General features: G+C 44.3%; 1 protein-coding gene across 3 annotated transcripts in view; it reads left to right on the top strand.

Annotated features, from left to right (window-relative positions):
* nfatc1 (nuclear factor of activated T cells 1) overlaps nt 1–17,408 on the top strand; it is a 32,264-nt gene that overhangs the window by 11,916 nt on the left and 2,940 nt on the right. The window contains exons 7-9 of one of the 3 annotated variants that reach the window (XM_042076177.1): nt 7,351–7,406; nt 9,650–9,782; nt 11,905–12,564. In XM_042076177.1, the coding sequence (XP_041932111.1) occupies nt 7,351–7,406; nt 9,650–9,782; nt 11,905–12,564 (849 nt within the window). Of the gene's footprint in view, nt 1–7,350; nt 7,407–9,649; nt 9,783–11,904; nt 12,565–17,408 lie in introns of those variants that run through there. The other 2 variants (XM_042076179.1, XM_042076178.1) reach the window with 2 other exon arrangements.

Below are 17,408 nucleotides of genomic sequence, written 5' to 3'. Positions count from 1 at the left end.
TTCTCTCTCTCTCTCTTTCTCTCTCTCTTTCTCTCTCTCTCTCTCTCTTTCTCTCTCTCTCTGGTATGGAAACAAGGAGTGCCTCTCCTTTCCCCAGATGTTTGGAGTGGAGGTTTACAAACAGCAGTTTCCTTGATTGGCTTAGAAAAAATATCTGGGCCCCGCACAGGCCAAGGCCGAACGGCGTAAACACATTTAATAGCGTACGGCGGAACACGTGGAACCGCCACAGGAAGGTCTCGCATTGTTCCACCTGTAAGGGACGGAAGGGTGCCGTTGCTTATGAGTTTTAGAACAATCCAGAATCCGTTGTTGGAAATAGCCTAGTGGGTGTGAATATTAGGATGCTGGTGTTTCCCCGCATTAGACATTTAGTGAAATACATCTAATAGATTTAAATGAAATGTCTTAATATAAATAAGAACAAAAAAGCACAACATTGTTTACTTAATGAACAGCAACTGGTTTATTGATGAGCTGTCACCCCCCTCTCCCATTTTTTTTTTTTAAATGAGATGAACAACTCATTCAGTCTTCTGTAGTTGTGCAGCTTATTTAAGATTATGCAACTTGTCAAGTGTCGCATTTCACTGGTGGGTTGTAGCTACTGAGAGTTTGTTTACAAATGTGTATAGCAGGTGGGAGTTACACATTGGTGGTGGTTAGTGAGGTTTCCCCTTCACTTTAAAGTGCTTTGGGTGCCTTGATAAAGTACTATATAAATGCAAGTTGTTGTTGTTGTTGTTGTTGTTGTTGTTGTTGCTGTTAGTGTTGTTGTTGTTGTTGTTGTTGTTGTTACAACACACTCATTGGTCAGAAAAAAAATGTAGGGTTTACATTTGGTCATAGAAACACACCAGTTCAGCACTCAAAAAGATGAGTATGTTATACCAGTTTCAACAGAGTTACTATAGGGCTCGTACAACCTTGTACAACTGCATTACCATGACAGCAAACCACACAGCACTGGTAGAGTATGGTGGAAGGCAAACTCTCCTTGGGGAGAGCTGGAGATAAGTGGACAGGCTTTAAGGCCCTGGGCTGCCTTGGACCGGGGCATCCCTGGGTGTGTGCACTTGTTTTTGATGAGGGTTTCCCTGCGTCTGGCACTCGCCTTAAATTCTTGGGCAATCCTGCGATGGAAACTCCCCCCTCTGCCTTCTCATTGGTTTCACAGAACCCCCCCCCCCCCCCCCCCCCTCTCTCCACACACACACACACACACAGACACACAGACACTCACACACATACACGCACATGCACATGCACATACACACATGCACACTAATGGACATACACACACACACAAACAATCCAATCGCTGCTTTATAGATTAACCACTTATGGACCACATTCTTAAAGATTATTCTATTTACCAAACTTTTGGCTTTTTGTTTTGCTGTGTCGTATTTTGACATTTCACTTTAGATGCCAGGCAAGTTGGAAAATATGAGTTCAGCACTGAGGCAATACAAATTTATTGAAAATCCAGCAATTATGTTTTATTTTGGATTTTTTTTATTGTATGGAGCCTATTAAAATAATGTAATATAAATGGCCTGAAATACCTTCACAAAAACACAGTTAATCTTATGGAGTTTTTATTCAAACAAATACGGATAAGTATAAGTATATATACTCTTTTGATCCCGTGAGGGAAATTTGGTCTGCATTTATTCCAATCCGTGAATTAGCGAAGCACACAGTGAAGGATTTGGATTTGGATTTTGGATTTGGTACATTTATTTTCTTGAACATGTAGACATTAACAAATAAAATATTTAAGAATCAACATAGACATAGACAATAAAAATGAAAAGAGTAGAGGTAATCAAAAGCTTGTAGGTCCCTACCCCCAGCTTTCAGTTAAATTAATCTTTTACATGATCAACGTTAAGTATTTACATATATATATTTACAAACCTTTTTCTTATACTTGCACATTTAACAGATATACCTCCTATGTTTATTTATATTCACAAATAATATATATTACGTTGAAGATTAAAATCACTCTCAGGATGTAGCAGGTTGAGAGAGAACACACAGAGGCACATTCGGAAAGAGACATCTTGGCTGGACAGTGGAATGGAAATGGCTCGAGACAGCATTCGAGGGTGATCCTTCACACTCCGTGGGCGTTGAGCTGAGGGGATGTTTATGTTATGCGGGGGGAAACGTTACCCTTGGATGATGAGTCACTCTGAAGGGATTCCCTGCTTTAGCCTTCAGAGGTCACAGGGTTACTCTTACACCATCTTGTAAAAAGCGCCTCCTTAAACATGGTCCAAACTGTATCTGTACTTTGTGTCTTTTGTGGCAATTATTTATTCATGACTTTTGTTGGTCATAGGAGGATTCTGTTTCCATATTGCCACTTTGAAATACTTTTCCTAGACTCAAAATGTTTTTGGTTTTTCATTCGGATTACTGTTACTATGTTATTGTTGATGGGAGATATGTACGTGACTCAGAACATTTAGAAGGGAACTGAAATATGTGTGGAGGCGAGAGGAAGGAATGGAATCAGCGAAGCGCTGTGAGCTGAGCTGTGCTGGCTGTAACAGGGAGCGAAGTGGAGAAATACAGTATCTCTTTGAAATGAGAGAAAGAGAGGGGGAGAGATGAAGAACAGGCCAGAGAGAGAGAGAGAGAGAGAGAGAGAGAGAGCGAGAGAGAGCGAGAGAGAGAGAGAGAGATTGTTATTATTCTTCAGGGCCCCACAGAGAGGTCACGTGAAGGGCGCTGACAGCTGACGGCTGCCACCATTTCAGAGCACTACAACACAGCTGGCCTGGGCAGGTACACTCAAGAGAGAGGGAGAGAGAGAGGGAGAGAGATGTGAACCCAGACAGGCTTGGTTATTTTTGGCCTGGGGTCATGTCTGTGAGAGAACCCAAGTCCTCTAAGTGGTGATCAGGAGACAAGAGCCGGCTCTGTGGTGAACTGAGTCATATTGCCAGGGTAACAGATGAGTGGTGATTCACTGTGAGAAAGCACACTTCAAGTTTGTTTTTTCTTGTTGCCTTTGTTGATCTAGTGAATGATCACAAGGATGTGGATTGTGTTTATGTATTATTCTCTGTGTTATATTGCTTTGGATAAGCAGTGCTGATTTATTTCAATATGTAGAAATACGAAAGTCCAACCCTACACTTTAAAGTAAATTGTTGATTTCGGCACTTTGTGAATGACAAAATCACACTGGCATGAGCAAGAAATTAATCTTAGCACAAAAGACCTGCCTGATATAACCAGATGTAAACTTCATTTCAGTTTATTCCAACAAAAACTGAACTCAAAGTAACAGGCGGGCAGCGCTAGGCTATCAAAAAACAACATATGTTAGCATGTTTCTTTGAAGAAAATGTGGCATGTGGTATCGGGCTTAATGTACTTCAAACATGGCCGAAATCTGATAGGGCTGCGTGATTGTGACCGTGTAAAGACATGAAAGTGCTGGGCCTGCGTTGGACCCGGGTTCCATCTGTTCAGGAGACACGCCAGTTAGAGCAAAATTATGTTACATCAAATTTTGTCCCAAAATTCCATTGGTGATGGTGGAAAAAAAGTACTCCTTATCAAGTATTGCCTGCATACCTTTCCAAACAAGGTCTTCGACTGAAACCAACCACTGGAGTCCATTTGGGCACTGCAATTACATAGTAAATAGAGGGCACTGTACAATAAAATGAGAAATACTTTTGCTGTAAACCCTGTGAGTATCAGGTTTAATTCCCCAATCTTCAGGCGAAATCCACATGAGTACAAGGTCAGCACATTGTTTTATGCCAAAGTCACTTCAAAGATTTAATTAAGCGTTTATAGAGAAAGATGGCCACAACTTAAGATGGGTTTTGTGGCTTGGCCTCTCTCTTTGCCTTTCACAACAGCGTCCCGTTTTCATAAACAAATTACATAAACAATAACCCAATAATGTATTTCTCCCCAGAGATAGTTTAAGCAGAAAGCTAGAAGCAAACTGAAAACAATTATCCCTCAGCCTTAATATTAAGACAAGGAGATCGCATCCCTGTCCCCATGTCTTGCTTTTTTTTCTCCAGTCCTGGAAAAGAAAAGTGTGCTGTGCCTGTGAATTCGTTTCAGCTGTGATTACAGTGGCTTTGGGGGCCGTGTGTGTGTGTGTGTGTGTGTGTGTGTGTGTGTGTGTGTGTGTGTGTCTGTGTCTGTGTCTGTGTCTGTGTGTGTTTGTATGTTCCCGTGTGTGTTTTTTGGGTAGGTGGCATTTGACAACACTGGCGTGCGTCTGCCTCATCTGCGTGGCATGGCCAAGGACAAAAGAGTCCATTCATAGCAACGGCCTCTCTGCTACTAGTCAACCAGTGGTGTGTATGACTATGTGTGTGTATACACTATTTGTGTGCTTTTGAGGATGTGAGTGTGCATAATATAGGTGTATATGTGTGTTTACACACGTGTGTGTGTGTGTGTGTGTGTGTGTTTATGCTTGGGCTCCATCCCCCTGCTGTTTCAGGCTGCAGCAGCCGCACCAGCCGAGCTCCGCTCTCTCTCCCCCGGTCCAATTAGACAAAACAAGGGAGCGTTTCATTCCCCCCTCAAAGCCAGGCACTGCCCCCACCCCACCCCACCGCCTGCCTCTCCATCTCAGCCTCTCTGCTTCTACCCTGCTCCACCCAAGGGTCCAGGGATGACAAACAGCAGGCGCAGTAGCCCCAGTTGACTTACCCCAACCCCACCAACCATCCAGCCTCCCCCACCACCCCCATCCACCCACACTCACTCACACACACACACACACACACACACACACACACACTCCCTGCCCTCCGGCTGATTGCTTCAGCCCAAACCCTGTGCCTGCCTGCCTGCCTGCCTGCCTGCTTGCTTGCCTACCACAGTCTTGCACAGACTCTGTGTTGTGTCTGAACCAGGCACAGTTATTTGTGTAAGGAGGGAGGTGTGTGTGTGGGAGAGAGAGAGAGAGTGGGAGAGAGAAAACGAGGGATGCAAGAGTGAGGGAGGAGAGTTGCCAGCAGAGAGAGAGAGGGAGGAAGGAGGAGGAGGAGAAGGAGGAGAAAGGGCGTTGGTGAGGGGCCAAAGAAAAGGAATGAGAAGGAGTGATGTGGCACGGAATAGGGAGGCCATGAAGTGTGAGAGCATTGGTTGTGCCATGGTGTTTTGCATTAAGCCAGCCATATTAAAAGCAGTTATTAAACCCAAAAGCAACAAACAAGCAGAGTTTGGGATTTATGCCTCGTCAAAAAAATTGTGAACTCTCGCTGACACTGATATCTATAACTTTTGAAGGAGTTATATAACAAAAGAAGGAAGATTCATTTCAGATTAATCATCAGTGGCAGATCAAAAATACTTCGCATTTTGCTTCGCACAGCCGCTACTTTGAAACCATCTGCTATTAAATCACAGCATGATCGCTCCGACATGAGAGAAAAACATGTTTACCCCTGGCGCGTCAACCTTACAGCTCTAAGGTTTCCCTCCTGGAGGGATTCCCAGAGCAGGACAGGGGAGGTCGGAGGAGCGAGGTTTCCTCCAGAGAGGAGGGGAGAGGCAAGAGAGAAAGAGAGGAAGAGAAAGGGTGGGGGGGGAGAGAAGAGAGAGAGAGAGAGAGAGAGAGAGAGAGAGAGAGAGAGTTAAGTCTAAGGGATCTGCCACATCACTGCCTCAGTGAACCTCAACTCCACATCTAACGTGTGGACGGCCACAAATTAAGTGGATGCTCCCACAAATTACAGACTAATGTTGTGATCCTCGTCCATCACCCCCACCAGCCACACACTTAAGTGATGGAATGCCCATTACTGCACTCAACTATATGGCCCGCATGGAAGACACCATAGGGGATCCGCAAAAAGCAAAATATTTTGCACAGAACTTTATTTTTTCCTGGCAAGGCCCAAATTGTCTTGAAGAAAATGGCTTAAACTGATGAAAACAGCAAGCTCTCTTCATCTGTAAACTCAAAACTCAATCCCTAAGGCCTTGACTGTGGTAAGAGGTCAAGACATCCTCTAGAAGTCTTTTAAAAACCCATCCTTTAAAAATGTGTAGATTTTGCTCTGAGAGGGATGGCATTCTGTCACAGAACAACTAAAAACTCAGTAACGATCTACTTTTCATTAGAGTTTTTACTAATGAGCGATTTTACTAACCGCTGCAAGTGAAGGACAGTGATTACAATGGACTGCTATTGTGAGGACTACCCTCATGTGTGTCTTATAATCCTGGGAGGTATTCTTAAATGGGAATTCTAATGTTTAGTTAGCCACAAAGCAGAACACCTACAGTTTAGTTGACTCCACCAAGCATCAGCTGTCACAACAACTGGCTGCCCTGTCTTTGCATCTGGAAGGGATTTATTCAGATGTGCATGGATTTTGAGTGAAAGTCTTGGTTAGTAGGGAAGCCCTGTTAACTCATCATGTACTTCAGAGACTCCTTAGATAGAATATATTGTACAACTTTCTTAGTAACAAATCAACATTTGTACTTATGTTGTATATGAATACCTAGCTCTTCAAATCCTCTTATGACACAATCATAATTCACCGTGTGGTTTATAAATTAAGCGATTGAAGATGAAAAGATAATTTTTTCCTCAACACGTTTCACCCCTTCCTGCACGCCACCATGGCACTACAGACACACCGAGCCCAAAATCACTAAGGCCCACCAGTCAGCCTGGCGTTGTCTGCAGACACCCTTCCATTCACATGGAAGACATGGTTATGATGTCAGTTCTATTTAAGACGTTGCCAGCCCATCAATGCTGCGACCCAAAAGGCGATGGTTTACGTGGTTTCATTAACCAGTTAAGGAAAAAAGCCAGCCTGCTGACGAGTGACACTAAAAATAGCAAATGAGCGTTTAGTAGCTCTTTTGTCCCTGGCTGTTGGTGTGCAGCTTTGGAAGGATAAAAGGGACAGTTATTCGGTTGCCACAATTTGTGGCTAAAAAAAGGGTTGCATTGAGGCATTTTATTGGGGATGACAAATGATTGATGTTTGGAAATGGACTCAAAGAGCAATTTATTTTACTTTTTAATTGGTTGTGCATTATTTCATGAACCCTTACGCCGGGTACTGATGTGCAGGTTTTGTTTGTCATGCAATAACATCTGGTTGATGACGTCCAGTGAGGAGGTTTGAAGTTCATCTGTTCAGGATGGCTTATTCCATGACGAGACGCCATTAAGCTGTTTTTCATCCTAATATTGGACTTTGACTTTGATATTTTCATAAATTCCATGCACTTGGCCTCTCTCTGAGTCACTTATTATTACAGAACACTGATAGTTGCTGACAAATAACCAGAATCAACCATTTTGTATGTTTTTTTTTTTTACAGATGGCAATCATATATGGGAGATGGAAGCCAAAGTTGACAAGGAAGCCTCCAAATCGGTAAGCCCTTCTACCTCAATTAATTAATTCATCTTCATGCAGATTTGTTTGAGGAGTCCAAGTGCTCTCTCAAAGCTCGAACTTGTCATACTAGCCTATCAAATCCAAATTGAGAATGAATGCGCTTATGGTGTCCAAAAATCACATTCCATATTTTCATCATGCTTTAGTCATAGCCTGTGAACTAAAGGACCATCACATTCACCTTAAATAATGTGTCACTAGACTGCTTATCTGTTTTTAAAGTGATTCTGTACTATATTCAAGACCTGCTGATTTGACAAAGGTATATAGGACTTATAGTATAACCGAGGGAGGAAACTTGGTGTAGGATTGACAGAATCTTTGGAGAAATAATTATCATGGGAGCAGTTGGAAAAGAAATTAGAGAGAGAGAGACAGAGAGATAGAGAAAGAGAGAGAGGCGGGGGGGGGACAAAAACATTTTTTTCCAGTTCCTGAGGGGCTGTCTGAGGGGAAGACTCAGGGTGATGCGAGACACCTGGAGGCCAGCGCTCCCTGACAGGCTGACTCATCAGCAAGCCCCTCTCTCAGACCTGAGGGGAGGGGGGGCACAAGAGTGGATTAGACAGCGTCTGTGTGCGCTGAAGTCTTTGCACCTGCTCCAAATCCCCGATACCCCCCCCCCCCCCCCCCTCGCCGCCCCAGTCTATATCTACTCTGGCTGAGCGTAAGCCGTTACAACACGTCTGGCTGCAAACTGTCGGCCATTTACACCTGGCTCAGGCATGCTGGACCGGGCCCATTTTAAACAACATTGCAGCATCTGTCTAGCCAAAGCTAATCTCCACATTGTCCTCCTGGTCGCAGGCAGATGGGAGTCTTTGTGTGAATGTAGCCTTAATGCCTTCCCACAGGGTTGAAGTGAGGTTTTCTCCCTACATTTCAATGCTGTTTGGATTATACCTATTCACTAAAGTGTCCTAATGTGTGAGATGTTTTCATGGCTAGTGGAATGACCTGCCATTCTCTAGCAGAAATGTTGGACAAGGAAAAGATAGAAAAGGCATTTTGGAGTTCACTTGGTGTCCATGTAGCCTGAAGTATAAGGGTTCAGGTTTGAAAATAGTCCTTGAATCATAAAACATGTTTAATGGACTATGTCCATCCTGTATCTATCCCCCTATAGTAATTTATATGACCGCAAGCTCCTCCAGGGCCTCATTTAAACAGAAACTTTTGCCTTGACCCAGCTTAACCATTAAGAGGTATCTATTCTGACCAGCAGAGCAGTTGTATCTGGCTCTGTTCACCTTTACTTAGTATCACATAATATGTCTTTCTTCATCTGGAACTCCCTCCAACTTTGCAAAGCACCGATCTCTCCTGACTACCTCTGACAGATCATAGATCAGTGTTTTCACCTCGGAGAGTTAGAATGACCCGACAACACTTCTGATCTGGCTCAGTCAGGCCTCACTCAATATCTCATCATGCGTCCATCGCTCATCCGTAATGTCCTCCAGATAGCGGACTTCACTTCTCATGGCCAGCTTCTGCAGCTCTTGTATCAATCCCATCTCACTGGGTTTTTGATTTTTTTTTTTTTTGGTTTTAGCTTTTTAAGTTTAAAGATGGTCCAACTTACTTGGCCTGCGCAGCGCAGCGCAGACATTTGCTAGGGAAGTTCAGGCCTGTCTGGTCCGGTGTGGGAAAGGCTGTTAGACAGCTGGGTGAGGAGCTGGAGAAACAAACTGTCTGGATGGCGAGGAGACGCTCTCGGAGCCAGGGAACGCGGCGGTGCAGGAAACGCCAGCAGCATCTGCCGTGTGAAGCACGACTCATCCTCTCGGTCGGGGTGCATATTTGACCAGACTTCAGATACAGTGCAGGAAAAAAGGGGAGATAAAATACACATAATAAAAAGTTTTAAAAGCCCCGGGTAGCCTAACTGATTTATCCAGTACAACATTGTAATCGGTGGTTTGGATTTTAACTGTGGGAACTTTACAAATATTTACAAATCCGCGACACAAAAATTTCAGCAAGTTACTGAATGACTCACATGGCTCCAATTATTGAAACAATGGCTGACACAACATGAAAGGTCTGGTTTTTAATTGGTTCCAGTTAATATTTGGTTCATAGATGGTGTATTTTGAATTTTGTCATGTAATCCCAACAATTAGATATCAAGTATGGGAAAAAAATATTAAAACTGAAAAATGTCTGTTTATGATCTACACACAGTAACATTTTTTGCTTACTTGTTTGTGTTGCAGACAAGCTTGTTGGTAGAAGTACCTACTTATAGGAACCAGAATATTGCCAGCCCGGTGTCTGTGAGCTTCTATGTGTGCAACGGCAAACGCAGGAGGAGTCAGTGCCAGCGCTTCACCTATCTGCCACCCAAAGGTAAACATGAACCTCTCTCTAACCTCTTCTAGTAGCTTCAAACTAGCACTTCTGTCAGGTGTCCATTTGCCTCATTTCTAGATTGTGTTTTTAAATGATTATTCACACATTGAAACCCATTAGTCACTTGAGTAATGGGTGAATTGTTGTTCCACACATTATTACCCATGATTTTATTTGGTAAATCATTTACTTTTGTTGTTCCATGCTTCCCATTACACAATTTATTTGGTGTTTTGAGATTTTTTAAGAATATCTCCATTAAGCGCTATTCTGAACTTGAGTTTTTAAGAAAAGAACAAAATAAAAAGTGGAGAATGTTTCCATTGTTATAAAAGCACCACCATTAAACTTGGTCTTTTCCATACCTGGTAGAGTGGCTATAGGAGCATTAATAGGCCATTGCTTGGGTGGGGCTCTAATATGGGAATGTGAATTGGATTGCCAGATGAAATAACACCATAGCCAAAGTTGGAAGGCCAGCGCCCAGCGGCCTCAGGGTTGAGGCTTCAGACACAGTGGAGAGGTTCATAGGCTCGTCTTAGAGCCTACTGTGGCTCTGGGTTGAACTCCCTAATGGTGTCCCCTTGTGTGTGCCTCAAGGAAGAGGAAGGAAACTTGGGAAGTCTAGTAGGAGAGATGTGTATTTTCTATAAGATTTCTGGCCTACCGTTACGCTTTACATTAGGGTTTCTGGGTTTGTAAGGCTTTACAGTCTAACAGTCCTTCAACAAACATTCAGCAACATTAAGCACTATCATTAAACCCTTTTTGATAGTATTTAGCTACAGCATTTATTTAATGAATGGATTAATAAATGGAAATTGATGGAATACAGAACCACAACTGAGCTAATGTCCAGAACAAACAGTGCTGAGTTATGTCACTAAATGTTATCCCAGATTGTTTTGAGTACAGTTATTGTGGTTTGATTGTACAAAACCCTTCATATTGGCACAGTAAAGTAATACACTGAAGGTTCTGGCGTTGTCTTTTTTTCTTTGTCTTATACTCATTGCCAGTGTTGTGCTATGGTCAATGAAAAGGTTCCTAGTTAGCCTGTGCTAATTAATCTCATGCAACCGATCTATTATTCATAGCTGTCAAAAATCGAACAACACAAACGCTCACTCCTGCGCCGCTGATAAAAGCTTTCGTAGCCGCCCGCTAGTTAGCGTGTCTCTACGTGGGTCCCGCTCAACTTCCTCTTTTCCGCCTGCTGCCACTATTAATAAGCGTCTGGTTTCTATTTTTCACCAGCCAGTTAGGGTGACTGTGAGTTCTCTCATTCTCAGGTGGTGTTGACACGATATTTCATAGAACTGGAAGCTTCTGTCCCTCTGCGTGTGGATGTGGTTTGGTCGGTGGTTCATGAAAGGAAAGCAAAAACAGCTTTGATCTAAACTAAGGAAACGTGGAGTGTTGCTTTTCTCTCTCTCTCTCTCTCTCTCTCTCTCTCGCCGAGATGTAAATATTATAGATAAGGCCATGTGAGAGATGCTTTTAAGCCGGATTGGAAGTTTTTGCCAGTAAACTTAAAACTTTGACTCAAACATTCTCCAAAACGACTGAGTATTCATACACAATCCAAATAGCTTCTGTTTTGGCCACATATTCAGCATTTGACACATGTATCTGTATACAGATGTAAGAAAAGATCCAAGGGAAATAGGGTTTTTTCATTTTTGGAAGCAACTAGAAGCCTTGTGGTGGTGATTCATCCATTTTTTTTTTTTCAAATCAAATGTTTTCAATTGGGCGCGGGCGACTCACTGCTTCGGACACACAGGCCCATTGATGAGCGGCTGTTTGTTTGGCCACCGGTATCCAAGCCACCCGCCCATGTCTCTGCACACGCTCACTGAGGCCGGTCATCTCTAAACATGGGCATATTCATTAGTATTGCTTAGATTCCTAATTACTAGAGTAGAATGTGATGTTTGGTTTGAACAGGGCTCTTTTGTAGAAGTCTGTGTCTGTGACTCAACTTGACCCGCTCTAGCACTAGAATTGAAGGTTTACCATATATGTCCAAAACATGGTGCGTCAGATTAGTTTTTCTTTTATCTTTTATCCCTTCATCCGACTCTACAGAGATATTGTTCTTTTCTTTCTTTTGTAGTTCCAACTATAAAAACAGAGCCGCATGATGACTATGAGCTCCCTCAGCTGTGTACCCAGCATGCACCTGGCTTCCCTTTGCATTCGAAGCCTTACTACTCCCCGCAGGTGCTGACCGCCGCGATGCCTGTTGACCCGAGGCCCGGCACGGCAGGGCCATTTGGCGTTGCCGGCCCCCAGCGTCTCGGAGGAAAGCCGTCCTCGTTGTCCTCCCCCGTCTCCAGCTCGTCCCTCAGTGGCAGCCCCAAGCTCCACGACCTGTCGCCCACGCACTTCCCCAAAGGGCTGCTGCTCGGCTCCCCCCAGCCGCCCGCAGGACCCACACCTCCGCCGGCCACGGCCTCCGCCGCACAAGTGTCGGCCATCCAGGCGACGGCCGCCGCCTGCTACCAGCAGTCCGCTCTCTTCCACCCGCGGGTGGTCTCCGCGCCACACCTCTCCCCCGCTGTCATTGCCTCGACGCCAGAGCGCCCCTTCAGCAGCCTGTCCCCGTCCCACGCCCCCGCACACGAGGTGCCTGCCTCTGTCTCCCCACAGCCACCCAAGGGGTCGCCCAGGAGAAGCCCGTCCACCTTCCTGCCCCAACAGGGGAGCCCCTCCACACTGGCCGTCAGCATCAAGCAGGAGCCTCAGGAGCTCGACCAGATGTACCTGGATGATGGTGAGTGGAACCTCGAACTCCATAACATGCATTAGACGTCATCGCTAGAAGAGGGCTCTGAAGATTATATGGCACCAATAACCTATCAGCTGCTCAACCAGCAACTAGTACAATGATAACATGTATGATGCACACTGTCCATATGTATAACTTGCACTGTCCTTCTGTAGCTCAACAGCCATTTACCAGCAAGTATTCCTTTGCTATTCACATCCCCCTTGTCAAAGCCTTCTCTATCTGCTCATTGTTTAGAAACCGAAGTCATTTCGTAACTACAGTGCCCAGAAGCTCTGGTGGAATTATGAGTCATTGTCATCCCGTTCTGTATGATACCAATCTAATCACTCAGGGGACCAAACAGAGAATTATTTTGGAATCACCAGCCCCTTAATACGCCCCCCTCCCTTCCCCAATTACTCTCCACCAGGACCCCCCTACTCCCCGTACATTTGAAGATCTATGTCCACCGTTCTCTCAGAATGCCCTTCGAGAGACTCCCAAACATCCCTCCTGATGGAAATGCTTACGAATCCTGGCCGAGGGCCTCCGAGTCGAGGTCTGCTCCAGGAGCTAGCTGTGCAATGGAGAGATGGGGGTGGGGGGGACGCTACCATAAAGCATATATGGACCGGGCGGCGTGGTTTTGGCCGCGGCCCCAGAGGAGAGTAAAGGGCCAGAGTGGGGATCCAGTAGAGTGGGAGCCAGAGCAGTAAAAGCCTGCGGTGAGCAGGGGGCAGATACACAGGGATTACGTTCTCAGTTTACGCACTGTTCAAGGCATGATCTAACAGTCGCTTTTCCTCTAAACCCCCTTCCTCTCTGCCTTTCTTTCTTTCTTTCTTTCCTTCATTTTGTGAAGGGTCCGCAGTGAACAGTTCCAGAGATTATTCTTGCACATTGCAGTGGAGATAGCTTTATTGTGAGCAGGGGGAAGAAGCTTACAACCAATGCATGTATTGGTGGAAAAAAACGACTTTGGTTTTTGGTCGCAAAAATATTAGGTGTCTCTCCACAAAACCTTTGGTGTTTATGGGCAAACTGCTCTCAGGAAAGGGCAGAGTGATGGCCATCGCTTTTATAGATGGTGCTGACAAAGTTACTTTCTGGTATATAGTATATTCATCTTCCAGGTGTCTTACTTTCATTGAAAGCTGTCTAATAAATACTTTCATTGAAAGCTGTCTAATAAATACTTTCATTGAAAGCTGTCTAATAAAGTGCAAAAGTATGTTGGCATAATTTTCAATCAGAGAGAGAAAGCAAGGAATAGAGTAGTTACACAATGTAATCAGTCTTCACTATTTTCTAACTGACTTCTTCAAGCATGTTCTTGGGTTTCATTCTCCATCTTCTACTTTTTAATACATCCTTAAAATGGTTACAGTGGATGTAGGGCGTTGTGCATTTTTGTGCAGTGTGGCGTACACATTTATTATTATACAGCATGTAAAAGTCCCAAAGGTGACTGGTCTGGAACAAATGAAAGAGATTAACTGCAGTGACTTCCTTGATCAGCACCTCACATGTCAAATGAGAGCTATAGAGAGAGAGAGACTGTGAAGGTCCAGAGATTTTTATCACAGATGCAATAAGGTGGCCCCAAAGCTCAGATATCGACTTCAATGTAACATTAGTAGCGGTGACTTTCTTGAATGATGCCTTTGTTTATGCAGCTTTAGTTTACCGTTGATTGGATTTGCTGCAGTCTAGGAGTATTTTCAGAGCACTCATTCATGTTAACCACATGAAGTGTCTAGAGTATTTGTTTCTTAAATATACTGTTTATCTTTCACTTTCTTTCAAACATCTGCGACTCATTCAAAAATAATTTGGACTGTTTTCATTCCTTTGTGCAGACATGCATCAAACAACTCAGTTCGAGACAAATTAAGGGTGCATTTACCCTGCCAATACCTTTGCTGACGTTTGTCTGGTTCATCATAGTTTGTGTTTTTGTAGCTGTTTGACAGCAATCATTCAGAGAAGTCACAACAAGAGTTTGACCAAAACTGGTGTATGGATCCATTTATGGGTGAATTCACTGAATTGTAAGGAATCCATTCTGTGCCTAGGCACAAGTTGTCAAATGACAGACAGTCATTGTCTTTTCTTAAGTTCTGTATACGTTTCTGCTCAATTAATTTAGCCATTTCTTTGGCACCAAAGAGGTGCGGCGTGACCTTGACGGCAACAACAATTAGCGCCCATGAGACCATAGTCACAGTGGAGTGCCTAACGAGGTTAACAGCACTCCGCGGGTGATTGTTTAGAAGTTCCTCATCTCGCCACTGCTTCCTGTGTGCCGAGATCAGACGAGTCCGTCCGCTCGGCCGCTATCGGACACAAACACCTGTTGCTTACACCAGCCCCGCGCCGGAAAACGCATTCCTGGATTACTTCACATCCACATCCGGCTGGGAGGTGCCCACTTTTCCAACACAAAGTGCTGCTGCTGCTGCCACCTCAACGCTGTTGGTCCACTCTGTAGATCTGCATATGGTGGAATGCTTGACGTCAGGCTGCCGGGGGTTCTAGGGTTCATGGCTGCAGGGACTGCTGGAATTTTGCTCACATTTGCACCATAATTCAAAACACATACACTGTATCCACTGACAATTGATGAACTATTTAATAGCTATTATTCAAGGGGAAATTTCAGACATATTGAGCAGATTAATGTTTGGTGCCCCGCTCCACTCAAGACAGTGGCTAGAATAGAACTTCCAACTGAAATAAACGCGCTGGACAAAATAAACAACTGCAGTGATTGGTGTTTGTGTACCATGTATTTGTTTCTCTACTAGAGAAGCAGTCGCTTAGCAACTCCCCTCTTTGGGCATTTTTGCATACACTTGCGAAATTTTCATGGACTCTGGCCTAACTGATAACTAATACTTGCTTGCCATTAAGCGCCATCACAAATACCATGTCCAGATACAAATACCATGCAGGTCAAACTAACATGCTAGAGAAAGGGGGATATATTGGGTTCTGTCTCTTTAACCGTGAGTAACATTAATTGTGACCCTATGTGCTTACAAAAATACAAAGCTTTCTAATTAGAACTCTAATATGAAATGTTGCAGTGGCATAAAATGTTTCCCATGGCAACACATATCAACAGATGGTTGCCCGAACAGGAAGCCCAGTGGCTCTCTGCTCTCATTCAGCTGGTTTGGGATCTGCCGTCATCCCTGGTGTCAGGACTTTTTACAATTATAAATGGAACGAGAAAGCTGGCCGAGGATCTGTACTGTGTGTCGCTGAAACGCCAAGTGCAGTTGGGCTGTTTTTGAGATCACTGATCAGACAGCAGTGGAGACAGTCGGTAATAAAGACAGCACCCAAGATCAATCCAGCAGACACATGCAAGCACTCATACACACTCACATTGTGCTCTTCAGTGTCAAGAAGATTATTGTTCTATGACAGTGATTTGTGGCACATATGCTGATGGCTGAACAAGACAGTTTAACAGTAGATCATCTGTTTAGCATAAAAAATGGAATGTGATGCTCCAAAAGGCCTAAGTAGTGTCTCCTGGAACACCACATCATGATATTTAATCACCAAAGTGATTAGCTGAACTTGGGCAATTGAATGGGCAATTGAAGGACTCTGTAGTTCAACTAGCACGTCTTCCTTCCAAAATATATCCTGTGTATGATTCTATGGGGCAGTTAATTGGGTTGACTAAGAGAGGCTACCTCACCTACACAGGGATGAAGGTTAAAGGAGATAATCACTACCTCTCATTTGAACCACGCTGGTACAGTGGTTTTCTCTGGACCTTAATGCACTGTGAATTAGCATCTCATTTTCACTGAAAGCTCGAGCTGATCAGACACACACACACACACACATTCTGCAAAGTGGCTGGTTAGAGGCAGTGTCAGGCGGAGGTCACCAAGGGTGCGGCCAAGACCATGGCGGCCAACGAAAAAAAAAAAAATCCGGGTGGCTATTGTTTCAGCGGCCCACTGGAAGGGAATTCCTGCTTTTCTAATTCCCCTTCCCCACCCCACCCCATCCCACCCACGCCACCACGTGTTACTTTTTCTCCCTGGGATACAGTTCACTCAGAGGGAATTCCGCTGCGGGAGCGCCGAGACGAAGGTTCCAGCCAGGGGCCGAGTCGAAAGAGACCAGCTCCTGTTTTTACATCTTCTGGTGGTCAGATGATCCAAAGGCCATCGGTGCTTCAAGGTCACCCAGCCCTTTCGTTTCAGTTCCCAGAGCATTGCCTTAACAGGTTTTGCCACGTCTTTTTTGTGAAGCCCTGATGCTGTTAGGTCACCAGGAAATTAAATTGGTTTGAGTGGTGGAACTAGGAATTGGCCTTGAAAATAATGTTGAAATAATGTTGACCAGAAAGATGTTGACCAGACATGGGTTTCCATAAAGACTTGAATAGGAAAAGCACTCCCTTAAGTTCTGGGGAACATATTGATTTAAATTCAGTCGCAGTGGTCATAGGAATGCCAATGTTTTATGCCATGAAACCTGATCGGATAACATTTGTGGTCGATTGCCTGAGAATATCCTGACGCATGGTATGGCACTGCATGTCCTATTTTTATTATGAGTCACTAAGGAAGAGATTGGTGAAGCTTCATCCTTCAATCAGCAGTTCACCTACGCAGAATTCCTGTTCATCTGGAGTTGTGGAAGACGGGGGCAAATGTCTCACAATACTGAGCATCCTGTCAGTAATTGACATCAACGTTTAAGAATGTGACCCGCTTACCCGTTGCTTTAAGAGCAGAGGAATGCTCTGTTTTGACATGGATATGGAGTCGAGGAGCCTGATAATGTACAACAGTAGTTGCACTACTAGGTTCGAG

The sequence above is a fragment of the Alosa sapidissima genome, chromosome 21 (assembly GCF_018492685.1).
Source record: "Alosa sapidissima isolate fAloSap1 chromosome 21, fAloSap1.pri, whole genome shotgun sequence".
In the NCBI taxonomy this organism is placed as follows: domain Eukaryota; kingdom Metazoa; phylum Chordata; class Actinopteri; order Clupeiformes; family Clupeidae; genus Alosa; species Alosa sapidissima.
This window is presented reverse-complemented; position numbering and strand designations above follow the sequence as displayed.